At 41.1% G+C, this 26789-nt stretch overlaps 1 protein-coding gene across 7 annotated transcripts in view; it reads right to left on the reverse strand.

Annotated features, from left to right (window-relative positions):
* The window catches only part of RABGAP1L (RAB GTPase activating protein 1 like), a 516407-nt gene that overhangs the window by 17445 nt on the left and 472173 nt on the right, over nt 1-26789 (reverse strand). For 4 of the 7 annotated variants that reach the window (XM_080648354.1, XM_080648353.1, XM_080648356.1 and 1 more), the window contains 2 exons: nt 16291-16383; nt 5175-5285 (listed from right to left, as the gene is read on the reverse strand). In XM_080648354.1, coding sequence (XP_080504480.1) covers nt 5175-5285; nt 16291-16383 — 204 coding nt within the window. Of the gene's footprint in view, nt 1-5174; nt 5286-15740; nt 16107-16290; nt 16384-26789 lie in introns of those variants that run through there. The other 3 variants (XM_080648355.1, XM_080648358.1, XM_080648359.1) reach the window with 3 other exon arrangements.

Here is a 26789-nt window from a genome sequence, read left to right on the forward strand (position 1 = left end):
TCTGGGGAGACGATGGGGACCCAAACTCCTACGGGGCAAAGCTGAACTGTCTGCCATCGAGTCGGAAAGTGAGGGTGGCTTTCTTGCAGAGGTGCGCACAGCAATCATTGTTTACTGCGCTAGGGTGCGGACGCGGGGACTTGGAAACGCGGAGACGCAGAGACGGCTGACTGGCAGCCATCGCTGTTTGCCACACCCTAGCCGAGTGACAACATGAGACCTGGCCCCGCACAATCTACAATCCCACCCAAGCTCCACGCAGCAGCTTTTGCATATAAATTGTCTGCCCTATCGCAGCTTAACCTAACAAACTGCAGCTCTGGTCAGACAGATCCAAAACCTCCAAACCCCAAGCAAAGAGGAGAAAACTGTAGTCCTCGCTGTAGCTCCTGCTGGGTGGCCTCAAACAGTAGCTGACCTGCACCCCATTGGAGATCCAGAAGCTGGTGTATCTAGTGGTCAGTGTGAGACGACACCAGATTTCAACTCTTCACATCCATAAGTGACACATTCAAGAGGCAGACTCAGTGAGCACCAAAGCCCCCCTGAAGCAAGTCCTGCCCCATAAGCATGTCTCCAGCACAGCAGTTCTTCCATTATAGACACAGTGGGTCCTCACAGCCAATTGGCCTGGAGGTCAATTCCTCCCAGTGATACCAACAGCAATCAAGGCTTAACTACACCAAGACTTTGCACTCAGCCCACAAAGGGGTGCACCAAGAGTGTCCACCTCAGGTGATAGGCTGAACCACTGGTCACCTACCACAGAAAACCACTCCATCAACACAGGGAAGCAACAAAATACGGAGACAAAGAAACATGTCACGAATGAAAGAAATGGAGGAAAGCAAACTACTGGACATAGAGTTCAAAACCACATTTATAAGGTTACTCAAGAATCTTCTAAAAACCGCCGAGAAACTTGATGAGACCTCCGAGGAGCTTAGTGAGACCTTCAAGGACCTTAATGAGAATGCCAAAAAATGGAAAAGGACCAGACAGAAATTAAGCATACACTGTCTGAAATAAAGAATATACAGAAATTCAACTGTAGATCGAAGGACCCCAAAAATCAAACCAAAGATCTGAAATATGAGTAAACAAAAAACACCCAACCAGAAAAACAAAAAGAAAAAAGAATCCAAAAATATAAAGCTAGTGTAAGGAGCCTCTGGGACAACTTTAAGCGTACCAACATCCAAATTATTGGGGTGCCAGAAGAAGAGAGAGAGAGCAAAATATTGAAAACCTATTAGAAGAAATAATGACAGAAAACTTTCCCTACCTGGTCAAGGAAGCGCAGAGAACCCCAAACAAGAGGAATCCAAAGAGGACCACACCAAGACACATCTTAATTAATGCCAAGGGCAAAAGACAAAGAGAGAATATTAAAAGCAGCAAGAGAAAAACAGTTAGTTACCTACAAGGGAGAAATCAGCTGATTTCTCAACAGAAACTATGCAGGCCAGAAGGGAGTGGCAAGAAATATTCAAAGTGATGAACAGCAAGAACCTACAACCAAGAATACTCTACCCAGCAAAGCTATCATTCAGAATTGAAGGTTAGATAAAGAGCTTCACAGACAAGAAAAAGCTAAAGGAGTTCACCACCACCAAACCAGGATTATATGAAATGCTGAAGGGTATTCTTTAAGAAGAGGAAGAAGAAGAAAAAGGCAAAGATAAAAATTATGAACAACAAAATGACAACAAATACATACCTACAAACAAGTGAATCTAAAAATCAAGTGAATAAAAAATCTGATGAACAGAATGGACTGATGAATATAATAGAATCAGGGACATAGAAAGGGAGTGGACTGACAATTCTCAGGGGGAAGGGAGTGTGAGGGGTGCGGGAAGAGATTGGACAAAAATCTTACACCTATGGATTAAGACAGTGGCGGGGGGTAAGGGCATGGGGTGGGGTGGGGAATCAGGTGGAGGGGAACTATGGGGGGGAAAAAAGAGGAACACCTGTAATAATCTGAACAATAAAGGTTTATTTAAAAAAAAAAGGAAGTTGTGGCAGGGACCATTTTTTAAACATTGTTAAAATTTCTTCAATCTTAATTCCATCAGATTTATATTATTCATGGATTTGTATTTTAAACAGTGCCAATGCATAGTTAGAGCACAATAATGCCTCTTCTAAGTCTCAGTTTTTCTGATCCCACACTATTTGTTGGGAATGTTCACTTAAAAAAATTTTTTTAAATTGATTTGAGAGAGAGAGAGGAAGGAGGAGAGGGAGGGAGGGAGGAAAAGAAAGGGGGAGAAACGTTGATTTGTTGTTCCACTTATTTATGCCTGCATTGGTTGCTTCTTTTGTGTGCCCTGACTGGGGATCGAACCCACAATCTTGGCATATTGGAACCACACTCTAACCAATTGAGCTACCTGGCCAGGGCTGGGAATGTTCACTTTTTTAAAGTCAGAAAATAGAGCGGTAACTTTAAATCTACACAAGACTCCTTCCACGTTGCCAACTGTTTTTGAAAACTCCAGCAATAGAAAACAGAAGTCCGAGAGAAACCAAGATAGCGGCATAGGTAAACACCTAAACTGCTGCCTCGCACAACAATTTCAAAACTACAACTAAAAGACAAAACAGACATCATTCAGAACCACAGGAAGGCTGGCTGAGTGGAAATTCTATAACTAGAAGGAAAGAGAAAAGCACACTGAAACTCAGAGGAGCTGCAGGAGGCAGAGTTACTAAGACGCGTGGAGAGGACTGGCAACTGAGTGCGCGGCTGGCTTTCTCAAGCAGGAGGGAGACAAAAGCTCCCGACTGCGCTGAACTCCAGTTCCGGGCAAGACTCTGGGGACCCAGACTCATAAGGGGAGAAACTGGACTGTCTGGCAGCGGGTGGAACTCGAGGGCGGCTTTCTCTCAGAGGTGCTTGCATCAATTACCGCGGGACACTGAGACCCAAGGGCCTCTTAGGGAAGGGCTGACGGGAAACCAATGCTGTCTGCCCCGCCCTGAGACTCTGCCCCATCCAAGCTGAGCACAGAGACTTCTGCAAGTCTTCTCCCATAAGGGTGTCTCCAGCACAGAAGTTCTCCCAGCATAGACACAGCTGATCCTCACAGCCAATTGGCCTGGAGGTCAATTCCTTCCAGTGATACCAACAACCATCAAGGCTTAACTACAACAAGACTGTGCACACAGCCCACAAAGGGGTGCACCAAGAGTGTCCACCTCCGGTAACTGGGGAGGCTGAGCCACTGGGCCCTATAGGACACCTACCACACAAAGCCACTCTATCAACTCAGGGAAGCAGCCAAAATGCAGAGATAAAGAAACAGGTCACAAATAAAAGAAATGGAGGAAAGCAAATGACTGGATATAGAGTTCAAAACCACAGTTATAAGGTTTTTCAAGAATTTTCTAGAAAAGGCCGATAAATTTAGTGAGACCCTCAAGGATATGAAAAAGGACCAACTAGAAGTTAAGCATACACTGACTGAAATAAAAAATATTATACAGAGATCCAACAGCAGACTAGAGGATCGCAAGAATCATGTCAAAGATTTGAAATACAAAGAAGCAAAAACCACTCAACCGGAAAAGCAAAAAGGAAAAAGAATCCAAAAATATGAAGAGACTGTAAGGAGCCTCTGGGACAACTTCAAGCGTACCAACATCAGAATTATGGGGGTGCCAGAAGAAGAGAGAGAGCAAGATACTGAAAACCTATTTAAAGAAATAATGACCGAAAACTTCCCCCACCTGGTGAAAGAAATAGACTTACAAGTCCAGGAAGCACAGAGAACCCCAAACAAAAGGAATCCAAAGAGGGCCACACCAAGACACATCATAATTAAAATGCCAAGAGCAAAAGACAAAGAGAGAATATTAAAAGCAGCAAGAGAAAAACAGTTACCTACAAGGGAGTACCCATACGACTGCAGCTGATTTCTCAACAGAAACTATGCAGGCCAGAAGGGAGTGGCAAGAAATATTCAAAGTAATGAATAGCAAGAACCTACAACCAAGATTATTCTACTCAGCAAAGCTATCTTTCAGAATTGAAGGTCAGATAAAGAGCTTCACAGATAAGAAAAAGCTAAAGGAGTTCATCACCATCAAACCAGTATTATATGAAATGCTGAAAGATATTCTTTAAGGAGAGGAAGAAGAAGAAAAAGGTAAAGATAAAAATTATGAACCACAATTACATATCTATCAACAAGTAAATCTAAAAATCAAGTGAATAAAAAAATCTGATGAACAGAATAAACTGGTGAATATAATAGAACCAGGGGCATAGAAAGGGAGTGGACTGACAATTCTTGGGGGGGGAAAGGGTGTGGGGGGGTGCGGGAAGAGACTGGACTAAAATCATACACCTATGGATGAGGACAGTGCGGGGAGAGGGGTAAGGGCAGAGGGTGGGGTGGGAACCGGGTGGAGGGGAGCTATGGGGGAAAAAAGAGGAACAACTGTAATAATCTGAACAATAAAGATTTATTAAATTTAAAAAAAGAAAACAAAACAAAATAGAGGTCCTAAAGCTGCCAGTACTGTTGGAAAGAACAAAGGAACTTAAGCAATTTAATGTCTTCCTAGCAGCTAAAGTTTATTCAACACATACTACTCAACTGCTTTCCCTTGTTTTATTCTCACACCATCCCATGAGGCAGCTTTTTTTATATGTATACATAGGGTAAGAACTGCCTGGGTCACGTGGTTAGGAAATGGTAATGCTAGGATTCACACCCAGGCAGTGTGGGCGCTTAGCCACTAAGATGCTCGTTGACCCGACAATATGTGTATCTTAATGTGCATATGTCACATAAATCCTTTACATTTACTGTAGATGAGCATTCCCGGTGGCAGAGGCTCTCAGGTGACTATGCTGGCAGGCCTTGCCTTAGGAAGTTACAGGTGCAGAGAAGAGACACGGGAGTGCCGAGTTATAAAAGAGTAGGTCACACATGCTGCTTAGAAGTGACCCAAACCCTTCTCCAAGGCTGGCGTTTCCCACCTGCTCCAATCAGCACAAGCAGGCCCTCCCACCTACACCCACCCATGCATCCATCAAGCAGCTGACTCCCGGTCAAGTACAGAGGGAGCCCCGGCGGGACTGTGGTGAGAGTAACTGGGTCCTTGCCCTTGAGGAGGTAGTCACAGTCTTATTTCTTCCTAGTGAATGATGGCTGTACCTGATCCAAGTCATTCCGCAGAGCAATCTTGCTGGTTACAAGTTCATGGGCGAGGTCATCATTCTCTTGTTCCAACCTCATGCTGGCCTCCTGTAATCTTCGGTTCTCCCTCTGCAGAAAAAGAGCAACAACCAGAGGTGGGTGTTAGTGCCGGAGGTACTAGCAGCAACAGATGGGTGGTGAGGAAAAACAAGCAGCAACGACTAGTGAACTTGAAGGTGTAGAGAAGGCGCAGTGGCACAGGAGGGCAGGACAGCTGTCTGGGAAACAACGGTGAGTTAAGCGAGCGGTGCAGAGGCGGCACTCTACCCCGTGAACTTATCCCTGCCCCCAAACCCCCAGGCAGGACTTCATTATAAAAAATGTGCCACAAAAAAGCAAAATTTCCACGCGTACCCCCAATCTGTGAGGTTTCCACAGACCTAGAATGCAGACATAGGCAGTTCTTTGTTGGAAACATGCATAATAACCCCACCCTGGCCTCAGGGGAAACCACAAGACACAGTAGGGCTGGAATAGGGGGAAACCACTAGAAAGGGCTTCAAGTTGTTTTTCCAATATCAGGGGTCAGGATGCTTGGGTCGTGACTTTGCTATATGACATTTTCATTCTTTGGGTAAAAATATGTTTACTTTTCTGAACACCAATTTTTGTGTTATAAGAACAATTGTCCTTATGTTTGCTTTGTTGTTGTTTTTTAAATTTCAGATTAAAAGATTCTGGGTAAAATACATTACTGAGCTATTTTTCACCCTTGAACTCCCAGGAAAAAATATCTGAAACAAAGTTATATGATGAGAGAACCAAGTTACATTGTTAGGAAGCGAGCTCTCCCTTAAACTAGCCATTATGAATTGTGTACATTCCCATCAGAATAGCAATGTAGTGTTTTCCATTCCAAAGTATCAAAAGTGCTTTTTTTTCTGCTATTGTTAGCAATTACAGGAGACTCCAGAGAGCTGACAGGAAAGACTTCAATGTGATGACACCTTCCTGTTTTTCTCATTTACACTCCTAGCCGTGCCTTCTGCAAGGGTGGCAAACACTCAGACAAAGCAGTGTTGCACAACCAGGAGACAAATGTATGTCCTGAACAAGATTTCGTCATGGCATACTCTGTGTACGTGTGAGTTTGTGTTTGTGGTGAATTTTGTCTTCTATAGGACAACCTAGGGTTTGTTACATGGGAAGAAGAAAACATAATTTCTTTTTTCTTTTTGTTTTTCAAAGAAGGGCTAAGAAACATGGTAGAGGCAATGCCTGCGGCTGTGCTGGGGGCAGTGGATTCAGAAACAGGCCGGCAGAGAAGCTAAAGACCAAACGTACTTTACTCTCACCAGCCAACAGGGTTCCTCCCTGTCTTCTCTTCTGGAGAAGGTAGACTGGGGTAATCGGGGAATGTTAAAACATTTTTTAAAAAGACACCTACTGAAAAAGATTTTAAAATCCCAAATCACTTAGCTATTTCTAAATAATTTCATGAATTCCATGCAGTATTAAAATAGAAATGAAAAATATCTAATAACAGAAGAAATGCTTATGCTTCCTTGAAGAAAAAGAGCTAAGTAAATGGAAAATCCCTTTTTTACAACAGCATAAAAGATATCAACTGTGGATAGTGGATTATTTTTATTGTTGTCTTTGTGATACTTAAAGGTTTCTAAGTTTTCCACAATGGATATATAATACATGTATTTTAAAAGTTTAAAAAGTTGTTTAAAAAATAAAAAGCAATTTAGAATTTCAATTTCACTGGAAATGATAAAAATGTCAAAAGAACTTTTTTTTTTTAAATCCACTCTTGCTAGATACTGCATGAAACCACACTGGATCTTCCTTTGTGACTGAAATACAATGTAACCCTCAAAAGTGCTGCCTGGCCAGAAGCCCTTTGCCAAGGTGTTTATTCCCGAAGAGACAGCGTGCATATGTATAGGGGCAAGTTGTCCTCATAGAAGTCTATCTGTCCCCTCCTTCCACAGACGCTCTGCCCTCTCACAGAAGCATAATTCCATGGAGACTGAAATAATGGAAAAGCCAGGGCCTGTGCAGCTGAATCTTTCAGTCTTTGGGGAAATGATCCAAATTCCAGCAGGGCCTGGAGAGTGCATCTTTCATTCCAATATATCTGACTATTGCCCCTATTTGTGGAAACAATTTATATACTTGTCAAAAACTCAGATTTAAAAAGAGATTCAGAAACTTCTCTCATAAATGCCCTCCTTGCCAGGAACAGGCTAGCAAATACCAGCACAGTTTCCTCAGCGTATTTCACAATGCAGAAGGCATTTTTCTCATTTCTTGATAAATCCCTTCCAAAGGGACCCTGGTAAGACTACTACACTATCTATTCCTGAGTTAAAGTCCTATTTCTACTGAAATTGTACTTGCAGGACTCTGAGGTACAAAAACCTCCCCTACTGCCAAAACCGGTTTGGCTCAGTGGAAGAGCGTCAGCCTGCGGACTGAAAGGTCCCAGGTTCGATTCCGGTCAAGGGCATGTAACTTGGTTGCGGGCACATCCCCAGTGGGAGGTGTGCAAGAGGCAGCTGATCGATGTTTCTCTCTCATCGATGTTTCTGACTATCTATCACTCTTCCTTACTCTCTGTAAAAAATCAATAAAATATATTAAAAAAAAAAAATCTCCCCTACTTGTTTACATCACACTCATCTGGCATAAGAGAAAATGTTGCAGCTACCAGTTTTTCAGGTTACATTACATGCTTAGAATTGAGTTAAAATAATCTCCAGGTAAAGTCACACGGTGTGAGTGGAAAAGGACTTTGTTCAAAGTATTTAAGAAGCACAGGTCACTACTCTCCCTATGGATCATTGCTGCGTCTGATGGTTATATTATATGCGAAAGGGGTATGAGCTCAGCTGAAATTCTGACTGGTTAAGTTCCCATTCCAAGACCGATGTAACTCGAACCCTTCTTCACAGACACACATCTGAGGGGTGGGGGACTATCGGGGAGAAATTATGTGTCTGAGGGTCCCTAAAAAGCACAACAGCCTAGGGCACACCTGGCGTTTGCTTTAGCAGGAAGCTCAGTCCAGTGTCTGCGAAGCAAGCAGCAGAGTGGGGAGTGTGCACTCCGGCTCTGCACTCACAGACGTGGGGAAAGCAAGCCAGAGGGAAAATGCAGTATCCTCCTCCACAGCATGACCCTCCTGGCCACTGAGATGGACATTTTCCATGAAGAGGCGCTTGCCCGCACTCACCAAGGATTAAAGAGGTTGCATCACTTAGCTGTCTTTTCCAGCCTTTCCCCAGGAGCTAAACTCGCTTTGGAACTGACTGATTCAAGACAGAGTTCACCTTCACACCAGAACGGAGAAGAAAGTTTCCTTTCAATGGCCTTGGGAAAGGTAGTAATCTTGCTTGGCTCATTTGGAAACATTAGCAAGGGCTGCCCACCTGAGAGAGAGCTGAACTCAGCCCCATGCACCTCAGTCAGTCCAGAGACAGTCACGTGTCATACGTTTACACAAGCAGATGTGCCGAATGCTCAGAGCCTGCAGACAAAACAGGCACATCGCTTCCCTGGCCTCACAGCACAGACTCCAGGAGACATTGCCTCCATAACCCCTCAATGGCTCATCACGGTGTCTGGAACATGCCCCACCTTGTACAACTGGACAACAAGCAGACGATAGCTTTCCCATTCGTTCCCTCCCCTCCTACACAGGGACGCACAGCTGGGAGAGTGCAGTAAGTAACTTTTGGGAGGAGGATACTGCATTTTTCAGAGAGACAGACGCAGCTATTACAGACATACATAGATTTTAAAAACTTACCTCCTCAAAAGCCATAGACCAACTACCGTTTTCAATCATAGGTACAAAGACAATTGAAAAAAAAAAAGAAGATCCAATGAAATTGCACACCTACTAATACATTTAGGGAATGGCAGTAACAGGAACAGACACTTGTCAATGCTATTTGCCTTAGATTTGCTGTTTTTCCTTAAGAGTGTCATATACTCTAAGTTCTCTCTGGGACTGCGAGCATTCAATGGAAGAAAGTGCACTTGAGGCAGCCAGAGGGCAAGTCTCAACTCAGGAAGACCAAGACTGAGTCACAAAACTCCTCCCTCTCCAGGAACTATTTGCAGTCTGCATGACTGATGAAAATGCTGTGTGTAAACTATTACCAACTACGGTGTGAGTTGTTTATGCTGTGTTATCAGAGCCGGGTGGAGGGAACTTCCTTAGGCGACAAGGTTGGAAATCTTGCAAAATACTTCATCTTCAGGCAATAAATAGAATGACATTGCTGGTCAGGGAAATGCAAAAGAACACTGGGTTCCAGCCCTCCTCCGAGTCTGAGGACTGAAGTTTGGGTGGAATAGTACAAGGGATGGTGAACATCATTTTTTCCAAGATGAAGAAACAGAAAAATGTGAGCTGGCAATCAAAAGAAAATAAACTGAGCCTTACAGGAAAAAATGATGGGGAAGGAGGCAGCTTCATAAACTCCAGCTGTGTTTTGGGTGTGTTGTCCGCTGCTGTAATGAATTCTTGGCATGTTTTTGAAGACATTTAAGGGCCAGGAGAAAATGTTTTCCTAAAAGATCCAGTGCAATTTTATGAGCAATGGCACGCTCAGCTCTCACTTATTTTGTTATGGATACCTCTATCAAAAGAGGTGATAATCACCACATTCAAATTTTGTAGGTTTTTTGACATTCAAAGACAAATGCTTACACAGGAAATGCTAAAATGTCTACATTGTCTGTAAATGAAGATTTTATAAAGAAAACCTTGATATTTAGAATTGTTTTAGGCTCTTCCTTCACCCAACATATCCAATTTTATCTGGCTGGTAGAAATTTAAAAATTTTAAATGTCAAACTGAAAACAAGATTTGTCAGTAATAAGTAATGGCAGTTGGCAAACCAGACTGCATTTTTTTTTTTGGCATTAAAAATAAAATCTTAGATTATAGCACAGTGGATAGCAAACTTAATGTAAATGACCAGATAGTAAATATTTTCGGCTTTGCAGGACATATGGTCTTTGACACTACTCAACTCTGTCATTACATGCAAAAGAAACAATAACTAAACAAATGAATGTGGCTGTGTTCCAATAAAACTTTATTTACAAACACAGGCAGTGGGCCATATCTGGCCCACAGGCCATGACTTGCAAATCCCTGCTCTACTCTAGCTTACAAATCAAATTTTAAAAAAAGCAAATGTCCCGGCCACCTTGGTTCAGTTGAGCAATGACCTATGAACCAGAAGGTCGGGGTTCAATTCCCAGTCAGGGCACATGCCCGGGTTGCAACTCAATCCCCAGTGGGGGGCATGCAGGAGGCAGCCGATCAATGATTCTCTCTTATAACTGATGTTTCTATCGCTCTCTCCCCCTCTCCCTTCCTCTCTGAAACCAATAAAAAAATATACATATTTTAAAACAAAACAAAGCAAATGAGTTACAAAGGATGTAGAAATACATGAGTGTGACACATAACTTTCTCAGTAATACCACTTCAACAGAAAACAGAACTTACTGAAAACAGAAGAAAGTTTTGGAGAATTCATTCTGAAGATCATCAATAAACATACTTAGGAATTCTTAACACGCATACTGTATACCTCCCCCAGTGTTAAGTATAACCAATCAGCAGACGGCATCATCAGGAGCCACCTGCTCTTTCTTAGCTAACCTGCTCAGGAAGCCTCAGGAGCCAAGGGCTTGCCTTCTCCACCATCCTACAATGGCAAGTTTTCCACGCTCAGAAAGACTGAGTGGCAGTCTTCTGAAGTTTATCATTAAGTTTCATAGTTATCATTAAAAACCACCCTCTTGACTATAACTATTCATGAAAAGCACATTATTTCATGACATAAATATTTCCAAAAGCCAACCACAGTCTCTGTGGTATGGAAAAGTAAAATGTAACTTTCTTTCCATTTGTAGAAAAACACTTTTCAAAAATGAATTCACTTATCTTGACTTCTTTGAAGGAGGGGTCCCAACACAGTAAGAAGAGGGGAACCTTTTTAATTTTTTGTGAGGTAAGGAGTTTAGCATAATTTAAATTCTTCATTAGTCAAGTTAAAAACAAAATGTGATATAGCCCTGACCGGTTTGGCTCAGTGGATAGAGCGTCGGCCTGCAGACTGAGGGGTCCCGGGTTCGATTCCAGTCGGGGGCATGTACCTTGGTTGCGGGCACATCCCCAGTAGGGGGTGTGCAGGAGGCAGCTGATCGATGTTTGTTTCTCTCTCATTGATGTTTCTAACTCTCTATCCTTCTCCCTTCCTCTCTGTAAAAAAATCAATAAAATATATTTTTAAAAATTTTAAAAAGTTAAAAATGTGATATTATATGTGAGGATGGCAAATAATACAAGTACAGTTAAGGTTTAATTCAAGCCAAAACCGGTTTGGCTCAGTGGATAGAGCGTCGGCCTGTGGACTGAGGGGTCCCGGGTTCGATTCCGGTCAAGGGCATGTACCTGGGTTGCGGGCACATCCCCAGTGGGGGGTGTGCAGGAGGCAGCTGATCGATGTTTCTCTCTCATCGATGTTTCTAGCTCTCTATCCCTCTCCCTTCCTCTCTGTAAAATATCAATAAAATATGTTTAAAAAAAAAAAAAGGTTTAATTCAAATGTTGTGTTTGCATTGTTTTTACCAGGTACAATTAAATAGCTTAATTTAAAATTATATGCAGAGCAATTGCTCTATAAACATTAGTATGTGCAAGAAAACTTTGTAAATTTAGAGGAGTTATTTTCTTTCTATTTGAATTACATTTTGATTTTAAAATTACTATGTCTAACCTCAAGAAACAAAGTTAAACATTTAAAATTCACTTATACTGAGCATGGGTAAGCTACTTCAATTAGAAATTATGCATTTATAAGACTGTGTCCCAAACACAAGAGAATATAAGCATCCTGGTTCTTTCTAGGATATGCCCATCTAAAATAGGTAATACATAATCTTTCTCGTGCTGTGGGAGACTCACTGAATTTAATTAATTAGCTATGCTTTTTACGGCTTAGCCCACATTTGTGCAAGTAGTTCTTCAATTAAACAAGAAAAGCATAGCATCTTCTGGAGGCAGGTGAAGGCTGCAATTCTCTAAAAAGTGCTGTTGACTGATTACATTATCAAAAAAACTAACTTTCCCTAGATGGGAACAATTTATCTCATTAAAAAAGAAAATATTTTATTTTCTGAAATTGGTAACTGTTATTAGTGGCCTGGCAACTAATTTTTAAAATGTACTAAAACAGCTACACATATCCACAAATGTTTGTTTTCTGGGGACTTGTATAAAAAGGAAAATATACATGATGTACTTCTACGGACAAACATCCCTCCTGCGCGTCACTTCATCTGAAATCAATAAATATCAGAGTAGATAAAAGCTGCTACACACATTTGGCCAAGCAAACTTAAAAAGGACAACAAGAGACTTAGAATGCATATTCTATATTCCTCCAATAAAATTTCCTTTTCTGTCTTGAAATCTAGTCATAAAGATAAACAGAAAAAGTATACCAAAGGCTATAAGCAGTCAGTATAGAGCTCACGGAGTTTCAAATACAAATTGATGCCAAGACCAGGTATCATAAGCAGTGTGTACACGTTTATTACCTATTTATGTATGTTTATGTGTGTGTGTGAGTATATGTACATATATATATCTCCATACATTTTCATTTATATGTGTGTGTGTATACACACACACACACACACACACACACACATAAATGAAAATGAATATGCCACCCACTTATGTTGTCCTTTCTCCCATAAATACAGGTACACAGAGTCTATAGTCATTAATTAGCTCCATTCTAAGGTCTCCCCTCCCACAGCATGGCTTCTGCACAGGTACCTCTGTGTGACTCAGGGTTTATGAAAGGAAGATGGTAGGCCAGGCACCCATCCTCCTGAAACACTTTGTTTGAATTTTCTTGATATACAATTCACATAAAATTCATAAAAAATGATATAATTCACCTTTTAAAATACACTCTTCAGTGGTTTCAGTGTATTCACAAAGTCGTGCCACCATCACCACTAATTCCAAACCATTTTCATTGTGCGTAGGGTTCTACAATTCAAATTTATATCAACACCATTTTGTCCCTTTCATTGTGGTTGAGATTTCAGTGTTAGATATTAGATACTGGTGAGTATAGTGACATAACCTGAGAGTGCAGATATTTGCGTATAAAAATAACCCCCAACAGCACAGCCTGTGTGGCTCAGTGGTTGAGTGTTGACCTATAAACCAGGAGGTCACGGTTCGATTCCCAGTCAGGGCACATGCTGGGGTCGTGAGCTTGATCCCCAGTAGGGGGTGTGCAGGAGGCAGCCAATCAGTATTCTATCTCATCGTTGATGTTTCTATCTCTTTCCCTTACTCTCTGAAATAAATTTAAAAAATATATTAAAAATAATAAAAAAAAGTAAACCCAAACACACATTTAGACTGATAGAGCAAGAATGGGACTGCTGAGACCTATGTCTGTTTTGTTGAGTCTCTAATCCCACCTCTGACTTATTGCAATAGTTCTTCTGTCTACCACCATGCTCAAGAGAAATAGCTTCAAACTGAAACATCTCGTAGAATATCTTAATGCATGACATTTCTGAGCCTTTTTTTTTAAATTGACAACCATCCTAACTCTCTTGCCACGTGGCAAACTAGAGGTAAATACGGCATTGCAAGCAGTATGGATCCTAATGGTGGAGAAGGGGTTGTTAGTTCACTGGTATAAGTTTTGACTCGAAGCCTCAAAGATCTTCCCAAGTTATTCTTAAGAATTTACATAACTAGGTTCCCAGTTCAAGATCTATGACTTATGAAGTTTCCAGGACCTAGATATTATCCTTGATAGGATTAAATTTAGAAGATGCTAAAAGGTATTTTCTAAGACTATCCTAGTATAATTAAATAATTATAATTAGATTCTTAAACTAGAAATTGAATATGTGAGACAAATCTGTTGATTGAAAACTATGTTGTCAATTGTCATCTCAAAAATATAATGTAATTTGAGGACTATCATTTTACCAAATATATCTATTGCCAATACAAAGGTCTAGATTATTAAAGGGTTGAGCTATTTGTTAGTTGATGTATTGACCAGCTATTCCAATGATACAAAACAAACAGTTCTATAAGGGGCCTGATGTGCACACAGGAGGCCACAATACTCAAGCTAAAGAATAATATCTGTTTTCAAAACAAAAACAAAAGTTTAATTCTACTTTGATCCCACAATAAAAATTATACACATTGATAGTGCTGTGTGGTAAGCATTTTTTTTAAAATATTATGCATTGTACTATTTATTTGTATGTATCTGCTTGGACACAAAGAGACTTTAAAAATAATAACAAATTCAGTCCCAGGCAGATTTTAAATATACAATTTTAGTCTTCCATTTCCCTATCTTCTATTTTAAAGCACTCTTCCCAGATTTTATTTATAACGATGGCAGCAATAAGAAAACTAGATTGACGCAAGCAGTAGGAGGGTTTCAGATTGGATCCTCAGAAATGTTTCCTAATTACGACTTCAAGCCTTTCTAAAGCAGCGTGCTACATGAGCTAATTATTGAGGGCTGGTGGCTAGCTTCGCACCTCACTCCAGGAGCACCCTGTATGTTACAGTTCTCTACCAAAGCGGTATGTGGGACTCCACTATCAGTTCTGCAGCCAGTTCTATGAACAAGAGGGAAAACATGCTGATATTAGATTATTGGCTAGCAATGCCTGGAAGAAATATGAGGAAGATCTGCAAGAGACTGATGCATAAAAGGTGGTGCTACTCTAGTAATACTTGGGTAAGTGGAAGCAGTAGGCCTACTAAGGCTAACACGACCATTTATTGCACACCAACCATGTGCTGGGTGCTTAAAATACACCATCCCCCATCTTCTCAACAGTCCTTCCAGGCAATGTGTACACTACATGTTTTGCAGAGAGGAAGAGGCTCAATAGTTAGTCCAACACAATGAACAATGGCGTAGGGATTAAAAACTCCCAATTTGCATTCCGCATCCTGGCCCTTTGATTTTGGAAAGCTGGGATTCAAACTCACGTCTGACTACAAAATCTATATACTCCTTCTACCGTGGCCCCTCCCGGAACCCCACATGCTATTCAATTTAGCAACAGAGACAAGATGTACCATGTGACTGTAGCTGCCCGTGCCCAGCTCTCTGAACACATAAAGGCAACCTTAGTTCCAAAAGTGGAAGCCATGCCACCCTGGGTAATTTAATTCATAATGCCACCCAGTGCTTTTTTGGGCAGGATATTGTAACATTGCTCACTGTACAAATACAATATTCTCTTACCCTGATGTACTGATGTGGAGAGAAAGGGAACAACGCATCTGTTATATTATTTCAGTTGGAAAAAATAAGTTCAAGATCAGTCATTGCATCATGGGAACAGTGTTGCTAATTACCAATGAAGAAATCTATCTTTTGTGAATAGCCTGATTTATAAAAAATACTATCACTTATTTAACTAAGATGTTCAGATGAAATCATTTTGATTCTGAAAATGGATACTGTAGTGAAATGTCACTGTGACTCATAAATTTATTTGTGGAAATAAATGTTGCAACAAACACCATGACTGTGCTCAATACAACCTTTGTGGTTTTTATTTGTCCTTCCAAATGAGCTTGTATTTTTCACATTTGCTACAGACACAGGTGAGTCTGAAACATTTTCGTGCCAGTCTTGGAACAGATCACCTTCTAAAAGTCTTTGTGGATGTGACCGTGTACAGCTAAAACAGTACTTTGCCATTTTCCTTTTTCTCTCATTTTTGAAAGTAGTTGAGAGCCACTTTCTTTCCTTTTCCCTCTCTTTCTCTCAGCTTCTTAGGCAGATTCCCAGTATAAATGCAACAGGTGGCGTTACCTATAAATATACAAACTGAAAGAAAAGAAATATTACGGTGGGCTACTCAGGAAGTGTGCTGAAATGAAAACAGCCCTGGACATTTAACATGGCCAGAGTGTCTAAATCAAGCAGGAAGGAACAGAGGGACTTGAACTTGCCACAACTGCTGCTAAGGGTCACGAGGTCCCTGCTCTGGCAGGTGCCACGTCTCCCATACCTTGTATCTGTCCATGGGGTCCTCCTGCTGCAGCTGACTTTCGCGCATTGTCTGATATTCCTTCTCATATTTCTTCAGCTTCTTGGTCGGTACCTGCGGGGGGAGGGAGGGTCAGAGGAACAGCATGTGAGAGGAGGAGATGATTTAGGTAAACATTCTCTGAGGTGTTCCAATCAAGTCTCTGGCATTCTGATGGCACTCGTCCAACTCAAAGTTAGAGGGAAGCAATCTAGATTTGCACTCTCTCTGAAAGTCCATATGGTGGATATTGTAGGCTTTGTGGGTCCTGCGGTCTCAGTCACTCCTACTCCACTCTGCTGTTACCGCACAAAAGCTGCCATAGGTGATGCATAAACAAATGAATTTGGCCCTGTTTTAATGAACTTTTTTTTTTTTTTTTACAAAACGGGCTGTAGTTTGTCCATCTCTGTTCTACAACATTGCTGATACGCCATACCATTTTCTTGTTAATGTATTTAACAGTGTTATTAATTCTAACTACTTTCATTTAAGTAAAATTCACTCATGGCTTCTATCATGTTGAAAATGATTTATAACAACAACAACAACAACAACAAAAAAAAAAAACCCACAACATTTTTTAAATGGAATTAATTTACCAGACAGAAAGAAGACTGTAAAGCTCATCACTGAAAACACAAAGGAATATGGAATCACTGTGCTGAATGAGATAATAGAAAATCATCTAAACAGCTCATCTATTTCTTGCTAGGATTATGTCATCTTTAAAAGACATAAAATAGTCTAATCTTTTCTGAGAAAAGACTAAAATCTCACAGAACCTTAGAATTTTAAAAATAAATAAGTAAGCATTTGGCACTGGATAGACCAGGGTCTGAATGCCTACTACACTTTTCTTAACCCCTTGGCAAAACAGGTATTTAACCTCTCTTAGCTTGACTTTCTTCATCTGTCAAATGACAGGCAAAAAAATTTCTAGTTCACAATGGTTATCAGGAGAATTAAGTGATATAGGTAAATTATCTAAAGTAATACCTGGTCCATGGAAATTTTTAAAATTGTTTTTTAATGTATCCCCTCAAAATTAATGCAATCTCTTTTGCTCCATAGAACAGAGACAATCTACTTTTAGGCTTTCCTTGGACAATCAAAATGATATAATCCCTTTAGAAATAAAAATCTTAATGTTTAGGTCCTAAAGGAAGTGACTTAAAATGAAGAGAAACGGTTTAATTTTTTAAAAGATTACAAATGTGTTATTTTGCTAAATTCTTGGTAACGTGGTAAAGGCGTGGGTGATGCGTTGATGCCTCTCAGTATCCATCAGGATGTCTACCAAAGTGACCCCTGGGAGGCTCTCAACAGATTGTTTCTTGTCGAGTTCAAAACTTGGTATTTAGAACACATGTGTATGTATGTGTGAGAGAGAGCAAGAGAGAATGGACAGCACCCAGACCGGATATAAAATTATCAAGTAGCTTTCTGGGATGAAGATGATTTAATTCTCTGGAATCTGGCCAGAGAGTTTAAAAAAAAAGCAAGGACACCCATCTTATTGTAATTGCTTTGTTCTTTCCACTCAGGAACACACTGAAGTGTGGAATGATCTGCTTCTCACCATAATTGGGAAGTTTCCCAAACTCAAACCAAACCTGGCAGACAGTGCAAGTCATTGAACAACAACATGATGACAATCTTCATCAAACAAGAAGTCAGACATGCCCCAGAGTGTAACTGATTTACAAAATCTCTGTTGAAGATTGTCATGAGAAATGCTAATCCTTATTACACCATCTCCAGGCACCTCCAACCAGTCACTGAGACTGACTAGAGTGCAATAGAATGGAAAGCACCACCAGCCAACCGTGCGGCCTTAAGATCATCAGATGAACAAGGAGAATCTACATGATCATGTGATAAAACATTATTTTTCTTGATCTTGATAAGGGCCTCAATTTCTTGTTTTCTTTTCTCTGTATGTATTAATCATACACTTAGAAAACCAAGTAAAAAAAGACTCCCCAGATGAAGTGGCAATCACTAGCACTGAAGGAAAAGAGGGTTTTAAGCATTGACAGGTGTTTCATGTGTATCCCCAGGGACAGGGGCAAGGACAGAAGTGAATGGTACTATGAGGAGGGCAACTACCCCAGCAGCCATTCACCCACAGATCAGAAGTATTTCAATATTTTTTGTAACTGAGTATCAGTACCAGGGATTCCAGGCTGCACATCAGGCCTGAGAGGAAGTATTTTCTATACAATTCTGAAATGGATCCACTTACCGATGATGCAAGTACATGTGGCAAGCTTGTTCCTAGAGAATTTCTCTTAAAACTACATATTTTTCTATTCAAACTATTACTGAGATTATTTTTATATGTAAAGGAGTGTCCTTTTAAAAATCAACCTTGCTACTTATGTTAAGAGGTTCATTTCAAAGTGAAATTTTTTTTAAAAAATGCATTAAACACCCTCAATAAGCTAATCCTTTCCCATCTGGCTGAGATTCCAGCATGTTTGGCTTCAGCTTGCTCAGGGAAACAGAACAAGTTCCCAGAACAATATGTTGCTAGGAAACTGTCCAAGCTTATTTATCTTGTGCTGTGGGGTGATATTGAGCATCCACCTGTGATTGGCACAAAGTGAAAGTGGCGAAAGGGCAGAGGAGGAAGGGACAGAAGAGCTGATAGGAAACTCCTGTTATTTATGACACAGAGAAAATGGACAGTTACAGTTTCTAAAACTATATTCCAGGATAAAATTAATTTTATTTTAGTGACTGTCATACTGAGTTTGAAAATTTTCTCATTGGAGAAGGAAATTTTAAAAATGCCTTTAGTATGTAGGCTTAATTGAAGGAACACAAAGACATCAAGAATTATTACAATGGAAACAACCTATTACCCCAAGAGCAGTGCAGGTATCTTTCTCCTTAAGTTAAATAAATTTAATGCAAGTGTGCACTTGAGGAGTATGTTGAGTAAGAAACACCAATTCTTTTAGATGGCTACCTAATTTGGGGTCCTGTTCCACCAACTACCCATGCTCTGCCTGTCCAATAACTCCAATTTGGCTAACTTCAGAAAATGTCCTTAAAGAATCCACAACTGTTTGTAGGTGCAACTGATAATGAGAACTTACAACTTCAAAACAGTTATACGTAGGGCTTGGGGGTTAAACAGGCTTGCACTGAAAACCGTGCTGTCAAATACTAGCTATGTCATTTCATAAGCAAATCATTTAAACCTCCTACTGGAAGCTTCAATTCCTTTTTTAAAAATGGAGGTAACACAAATGACCTACGATGACCATCTCTTTTTATTGAGCACATAATTCGCCCCACAGCACTGAAATAAGCACTTAATCCATTTTATGTTGCCTTTGCCTCACAAAGTTGAGCTGGGTTTACCATACCCATTCCATAACATGAGCACTTTGAGAAAGGCGAAGTAACATGCACAGGGACCACAGTCATGACTAGCCCAACAGGCCTTTCTGACACCAAAGGTAAAGCCTTAACTGCAATGCTCCCTGCCTGTCACCTCCACTTCCGGTCACCCAGCCAGCACACAGATTCAGCCTGGGGACCCTTGCTAAGCCTCATCAGTAGCTGACTGCAACCAATGAACTAATCAACGACAAGATGATGGAGATGTTATTTTAACACTTGACTGGGAGATAATGCACCTAAGATATGTCATATTACCCAGCATAAAGTAGGAGTTCAGAAAAATATAAACACCCTCCCCCTGAAGTTTCTGGGCAAGCTAGAAAAAGAAGGTCACACAGACCGTGGGGTGGCTGCACCAGGAATTTAACTCTGGGAGAAGCCTGCTTAAAATTCCATACAGTATTAAGAGGGGGCAGATTGAAATGATATATTTTCCTCCTCTTCCAGCCTTGTGAAAACAAGTATTGAGACCTAAAGCACCCAGGAGATTTAAAGCAAATCACCTTACGTTATGGACTCAGTCCTGCTTAGATGGAACAGTTTTTGAGGCCAATGACTTCATTGAGAATGCCCTTTCTTCTCTATGGTATTGTTTCCTATGCTTCTTTAGGATTTCTCTCTGTCCCCACTGCTTCATGTTCTGTGTGTACAGATAATCTGGGTTCTCTCTTCCCCCACATGCAACAGTTGTAGCAGGATCACAAGCATTCCTTCTATTGGTTTTCAAATCTATTTTTCTCAGATTTTTTGCACAAAACAGAGAAAGACATTTTGTCTCTTCTTCTTATAAGCAAGAAAAATTCTTCTCATTGGTTATCTTCAATTTTAGGTTGACTTATGGAAGTTTTTTTCCCACTGGAAAAATTCAAAAACAATTGTATCTTAAGTTGGTATGCTTTTACTTCTTTTATTTTGGGGGGAGGTGCTCAAAATCCACTGTAATATCTCAAGTAAAATTCCACTTCTCAGTGAGTCTTTGGTTAGAAATGTACCACTTACAATTTTTATTACAGTGTTTGAAAAGTAGAATGACTACTAAGTACTAAAAATTAAGATTGTAAGATAGTAAATAATACACTAAATCTGGTTACATGTTGAATAGCATTGGTATGATTCCAGGGAGTAGATTAACCAGATGTAGTCCCAAAACTGGGCCACAGAAAGCTGATACAGCTATGCATTCAGAGCGAGCTAATCAAGCTTATTTAAAACTAGACAATGAGACAGGACAGAAAGAGGACGGGGAGCCAAGTAGGACTGTTCTTTATCACCATCAAGTGCTCCGTTCATTATAGTGGTGCTGGCCTTTCCACCACGGGATGCTAAGAAACCTGAAGTCATACTTTACGCTAGTTGCTGCTGGCAATTAGATCAAAAGTAAATAGATATCTCATGCTCATGGTAGGCAGAAGGCTTCAGACATTTATGCCATAGGAAATTTCATTCAAGACTAACATGCTGAGCAATAGCTGTATAAAACAATCTGAGTTTTTAGAGAGATTCAACTTTACTACTACAGAAATCTGAGAAGGATAAATGGTGGGAAAGAAAGAGGAGGGGGGTCCTTTACTGTGCTCTGTTCATCTACCTACATTTAAAGGCTGTAGTGAAACTGGTTAGAAGTCAGCAGCAGCATTAGCCCGCATGGTGACTGCACTCCATTTTTATACACCAACGTTTTTAACATGGGAAGAGAAATATCTCTACTTTGCATTTTAAAAATCAAAACGCCCATGAAACAAATATGTTTTTATCATCTTCCATGTAGCAGGCATGGCCATCCAGGAACAAATGCAGTCTGTCCCCTCAAGGAGCTTACAGTCCAGTGGGAAGAAAGAGATAATCACACAATTTAAATACAGGCTCATTTACGGAGAAACCAAGATGGTGGCATAGGTAAACACCTGAACGGCTGCCTTGCACAACTTCAAAACTACAACTAAAAGACAAAACGGACATCATCCAGAAACAAAGAAAGGCTGGCTGGGTGGAAATTCTACAACTAGAAGGAAAGAGAAAAGGACACTGAGACTCAGAGAAGCTGCAGAAGTAAAGGCAGAGGTACGGAGGCACACACATACAGGCTGGCTACTGAGTACGCGGCTGTCTTTTTCAAGTAGGAGGGAGACACAAGCTCCCAACTGCTCTGAACTCCAGTTCCAGGTAAGACTCTGGGGACCCAGACTCAAACGGGAAGAAACTGGACTGTCTGGCAGCGGGCGGAACTCAAGGGCAGCTTTCTCTCAGAGGTGTTTGCAGTGATTACCAAGGGACACTGAGACCCGGGGGCCTCTTAGGGCAGGGCTGACAGGAAGCCATTGCTGTTTGCTCTGCCATGAGACTCCGCCCCATCCAAGCTGAGTACAGAGGCTTTTGCATATGAATGGCCTGGTCCTTTGAAATCTAAACTTACCTAACAAGCTGCAGCTGAGTCAGTGAGACCCAGAACATCCAAAAGAAGGCCCAAGGCCCCACAGCAGCTTGCACTGCTTCACAGCTGGGCCTCATCTGGGCACCTCCAAAACCCAAACAAAGAAGAGGAATCTGCAGATCTCTCTGTAGCTCCTGCTGGGTGGCCTCAGGCAGAGGCTAAATTAGCACCTCCTTAGAAATCCAAGAGCCAGTGTACCCAGTGGTCAGAGTGGGACCATCCAGATTACAACTCCTCAGATCCATAAGGGACCCACTCAGGGGGCAGACTCAGTGAGCACCAAAGCCCCACTGAAGCAAGTCTTGCCTCATAAAGGTGTCTCCGGCACAGAAGTTCTCCCAGCGTAGACACAGCTGATCCTCACAGCCAATTGGCCTGGAGGTCAATTCCTTCCAGTGATACCAACAACCATCAAGGCTTAACTATAACAAGACTGTGCACACAGCCCACAAAGGGGTGCACCAAGAGTGTCCACCTCAGCTAACTGGGGAGGCTGAGCCACTGGGCCCTATAGGACACCTACCACACAAAGCCCCTCTATCAACACAGGGAAGCAGCCAAAATGCAGAGACAAAGAAACAGGTCACAAATGAAAGAAATGGTGGAAAGCACACGACTGGATATAGAGTTCAAAACCACAGTTATAAGGTTTTTCAAGAATTTTCTAGAAAAGGCCGATAAATTTAGTGAGACCCTCAAGGATATGAAAAAGGACCAACTAGAAGTTAAGCATACACTGACTGAAATAAAAAATATTATACAGAGATCCAACAGCAGACTAGAGGATCGCAAGAATCAAGTCAAAGATTTGAAATACAAAGAAGGAAAAAACACCCAATTGGAAAAGCAAAAAGAAAAAAGAATCCAAAAATATGAAGATAGTGTAAGGAGCCTCTGGGACAACTTCAAGCATACCAACATCTGAATTATGGGGGTGCCAGAAGAAGAGAGAGAGCAAGATACTGAAAACCTATTTGAAGAAATAATGACCGAAAACTTCCCCCACCTGGTGAAAGAAATAGACTTACAAGTCCAGGAAGCACAAAGAACCCCAAACAAAAGAAATCCAAAGAGGACCACACCAAGGCACATCATAATTAAAATGCCAAGAGCAAAAGACAAAGAGCGAATCTTAAAAGCAGCAAGAGAAAAACAGTTAATTACCTACAAGGGAGCACCCATATGATTGTCAGCTGATTTCTCAACAGAAACTTTGCAGGCCAGACGGGCAAGAAATATTCAAAGTGATGAATAGCAAGAACCTATAACCAAGATTATTCTACCCAGCAAAGCTATCATTCAGAATTGAAGGTCAGATAAAGAGCTTCACAGATAAGAAAAAGCTAAAGGAGTTCATCACCACCAAACCAGTATTATATGAAATGCTGAAAGGTATTCTTTAAGAAGAGGAAGAAGAAGGAAAAGGTAAAGATAACAATTATGAACAACAAATACATATCTATCAACAAGTGAATCTAAAAATCAAGTGAATAAAAAATCTGATGAACAGAATAAACTGGTGAATATAATAGAATCAGGGGCATAGAAAGGGAGTGGACTGACAATTCTCAGGGGGAAAGGGGTGGGAGGGGTACGGGAAGAGACTGGACAAAAGTCATAAACCTATGGATGAGGACAGTGCAGGGGGGGGGAGGGAGGGGTAAGGGCAGAGGGTGGGGTGGGAACCGGGTAGAGGGGAGCTATGGTGGGGAAAAAAGAGGAACAACTGTAATAATCTGAACAATAAAGATTTTTTTTTTTTTTTAAAGACTCATTTACAAAGTAAGGTGAGCCTCTGAGGGTTAAGTAAAGGTGCAGGAAGGGAAAATTATACCCAGGCTCTAATTTTGATTGCTTTTCTAAGGAATGACACTCAAGCTGAGACCTGAAGAATAAGTCAGCCAGGGACAAGTAGGGAGTGTACACAGAAGAGGAGCAATGGCAGGTGATGGGGAAGAGCAAGGCAGGCTACATGATTTGCCAGGACCAGTACAAAATAGTCAAGGCCACTGGTTCCAAGTGATGATTTCAGATGGTGCTAGAGCATTAAACTAAGTGTGGGGACCTGTGTGACTGCATAGGTCCCGTGCCCATGAAGCAGGCTCTGGGAAGGGGGGATGCAGTGGAGCTCAAAGCCAACTGGAGCACAGTGAGGAAAGAAGTGACTGCGGAGGCTGCAGAGGTCTGAGAGGTACACGAACCCCAGGCCAAGGTGCAGGGCCAGGGACCAGCCTCACAGACCAACCTACGGTGTGCTTCACAGTTCCCCAAACAGTTACCAAAGAGCCAGCCTCTTACATAAGTACTCTACGCTAAGTGGAGGACAAAGAAGATAGTATTTGCTTTCAAGAGGCTTACAAATTATTCTATAATTTGGGGTCGAATGTGGTAAGTTCCACAGAAGAGTATAAGCACCAACTGTGGAAGACTGAGGCATGAAGATTACCCACTTGAGGTGGAGAATGTAAACACAGACAGAAGGACTGAAATTAGCATTCTTCTGACTGCAGAGCACTGATGTGCCATACCACTGTGGAAATGGCAAACACATCAGCACCTCCTGTGTGCCAGGCATGGAGTGCAATGTACTCTACACGCATTAACGTACATTAGCCTCACATTGGGAAGGTAGGGCTATTATCTTCCTCACTTTACAGAGGAGGAAACAGATCCCTTAGGTTAAGTTGTCCACAGTCACACAGCTAGCAAATTCCATCTACGAGACAAGGTTCAAAGTCCTTGCTCCAAACTACTATACAACACTACCATTTACTAACATTGTTTTATTTTGCTTTGTTTTTAAAAATATGCGCTATACTTATGCCTTTTTTATTTTTTCTCCCTGGCCTTGTATTGTCATTTTAACCTTTTTTATCTACACACTAAGCTATATATACTGCCTCGATTTGGCTGAGAGATATACAAGAAAAGTAATTTTCCCTAAAGATTTTTCTGTCTTTATCATTAAGAGCCAAAGCTGGCACAAACAGCAATGGGAAATACACTTAGGTATGAATTTCTAAAATAGGATGGCATACATAATGCTACTTTCCTTTGGTACTGACAGCAGCACCAATGCATCTTTGTACCGATGGCCAACTAGAGCCGATGTAGTTATGGGCCATTACTACTGACTCCCTAAGAGTGTGAACACTGAACCAATGGAATTCTGGGAACCCACACATGGCTCCCAGTGTCCCCATGACCTAATGCAGGGTCTGTTCCTTACAGGATTGGGAAGCACATGTATGAGCTCATTATTTCAACAAATATCTACAGTGTACAAGGCACTGTGCCAGATGCTATGCTGGACAGACACCTATGACACAATCCTTTCATCAATAAACTTACAAAAAGTATAAAATTTGATTAATGCCATTACAGACATATAAGCCTCATGCTATCATTGGTTGAGAGAAAATGTTTTCACAAATCCACCAGGAAATTTAGGACAGACTTTAAGGAGGAAGTTGCACATAAGCATTGTCTTGTCCTAGAGGGAGCTTTTGCTATTGACCATTCACAAGTGTCAGGATATTTTTATTTAAGTAGATATCAGTAGCCTCCAAGGACTGCAGGCAGGCGAGGCCTTAGGTTTCTTCCCACCACCTTTCTAGGAGGTGGGGAGCTTCACTTGGCCCGGGTGCTCTCAGGGGCCATTCTGCCAGTGTCAAACTGCCTGGCTTGTCAGAATCTTACTTGCAATCTATGCAAGGCTAGAGGGGCCTGGTAATATTTCTAGCCAATCCAATTTAAAATTACAATATCCTTTATGCTAATTGGAAAACCCTCTGGTATAGACTTAAATATAAGTAGGTTAAATTTAAAGTAGTTATCTCCTGATTAGGGTCTTTCCAATGGCAACCAACTCTCCTAGATTGTGTATTTCCATATCAGGGTACTGCAAATATTAATCAAGTCCAAGGTGTAGATTAAAACAAACACACGTTATATCACACAGTATAGGTTGGACTATCTTAATGTAAATTACGGAAAGTATAACAGTAGGGTAGGCCTGTAAAAGGTACAGAGAGGGGCAAGGTATGGAGGAACAGCTCATTATTTCTTACTTCTTTTCTTATTCCATAAAGGAAGCAGAGGAGACTGTTGTGAGCAAAGGCATGAAGCTAAAAATCATGGGCCTCCCAACTATCTAAGCAGCTATATTTGTCTGGATGAGGAGCTGGGTGCCCTGGTGTGAGGCACCTGAAGAGCAGGCTGGGAAGAATATACTGGAGTCAGATGGTGGAAGATCTAGATCTCCGCCAATTGAAAGTGTGAACCTATTTTGGTAGTTGCTAGTTCATTGACCATATTTTCTGAAACTACAATCAGGCACATGGTCTTAACAGATGTTTGCACCTATTCTGGATATGAGAAGCAATTTGGAATAGAAAAGAACCTAAAACTCAAAAAATCTTTACTGTTTCAATAGCTTATAGGGCTTATAAGGCAGAATATTTGACATTAGAATTATTTTTTTAAAGGTCTTGTCCCAGTATTGATAAGAAGTCACTGACGTTTTAAAATCGGGCAAAAAAAAAAAAAGATCAAAAGTGTGCTGGTAAGAATGTTCATTTGGCCTGGTGGGTGTGGCTCAATGGTTGAGTACTGACTTATGAACCAGGAGGTC

The sequence above is a fragment of the Plecotus auritus genome (genome assembly GCF_963455305.1).
Source record: "Plecotus auritus genome assembly, chromosome: 12".
In the NCBI taxonomy this organism is placed as follows: Eukaryota; Metazoa; Chordata; class Mammalia; order Chiroptera; family Vespertilionidae; genus Plecotus; species Plecotus auritus.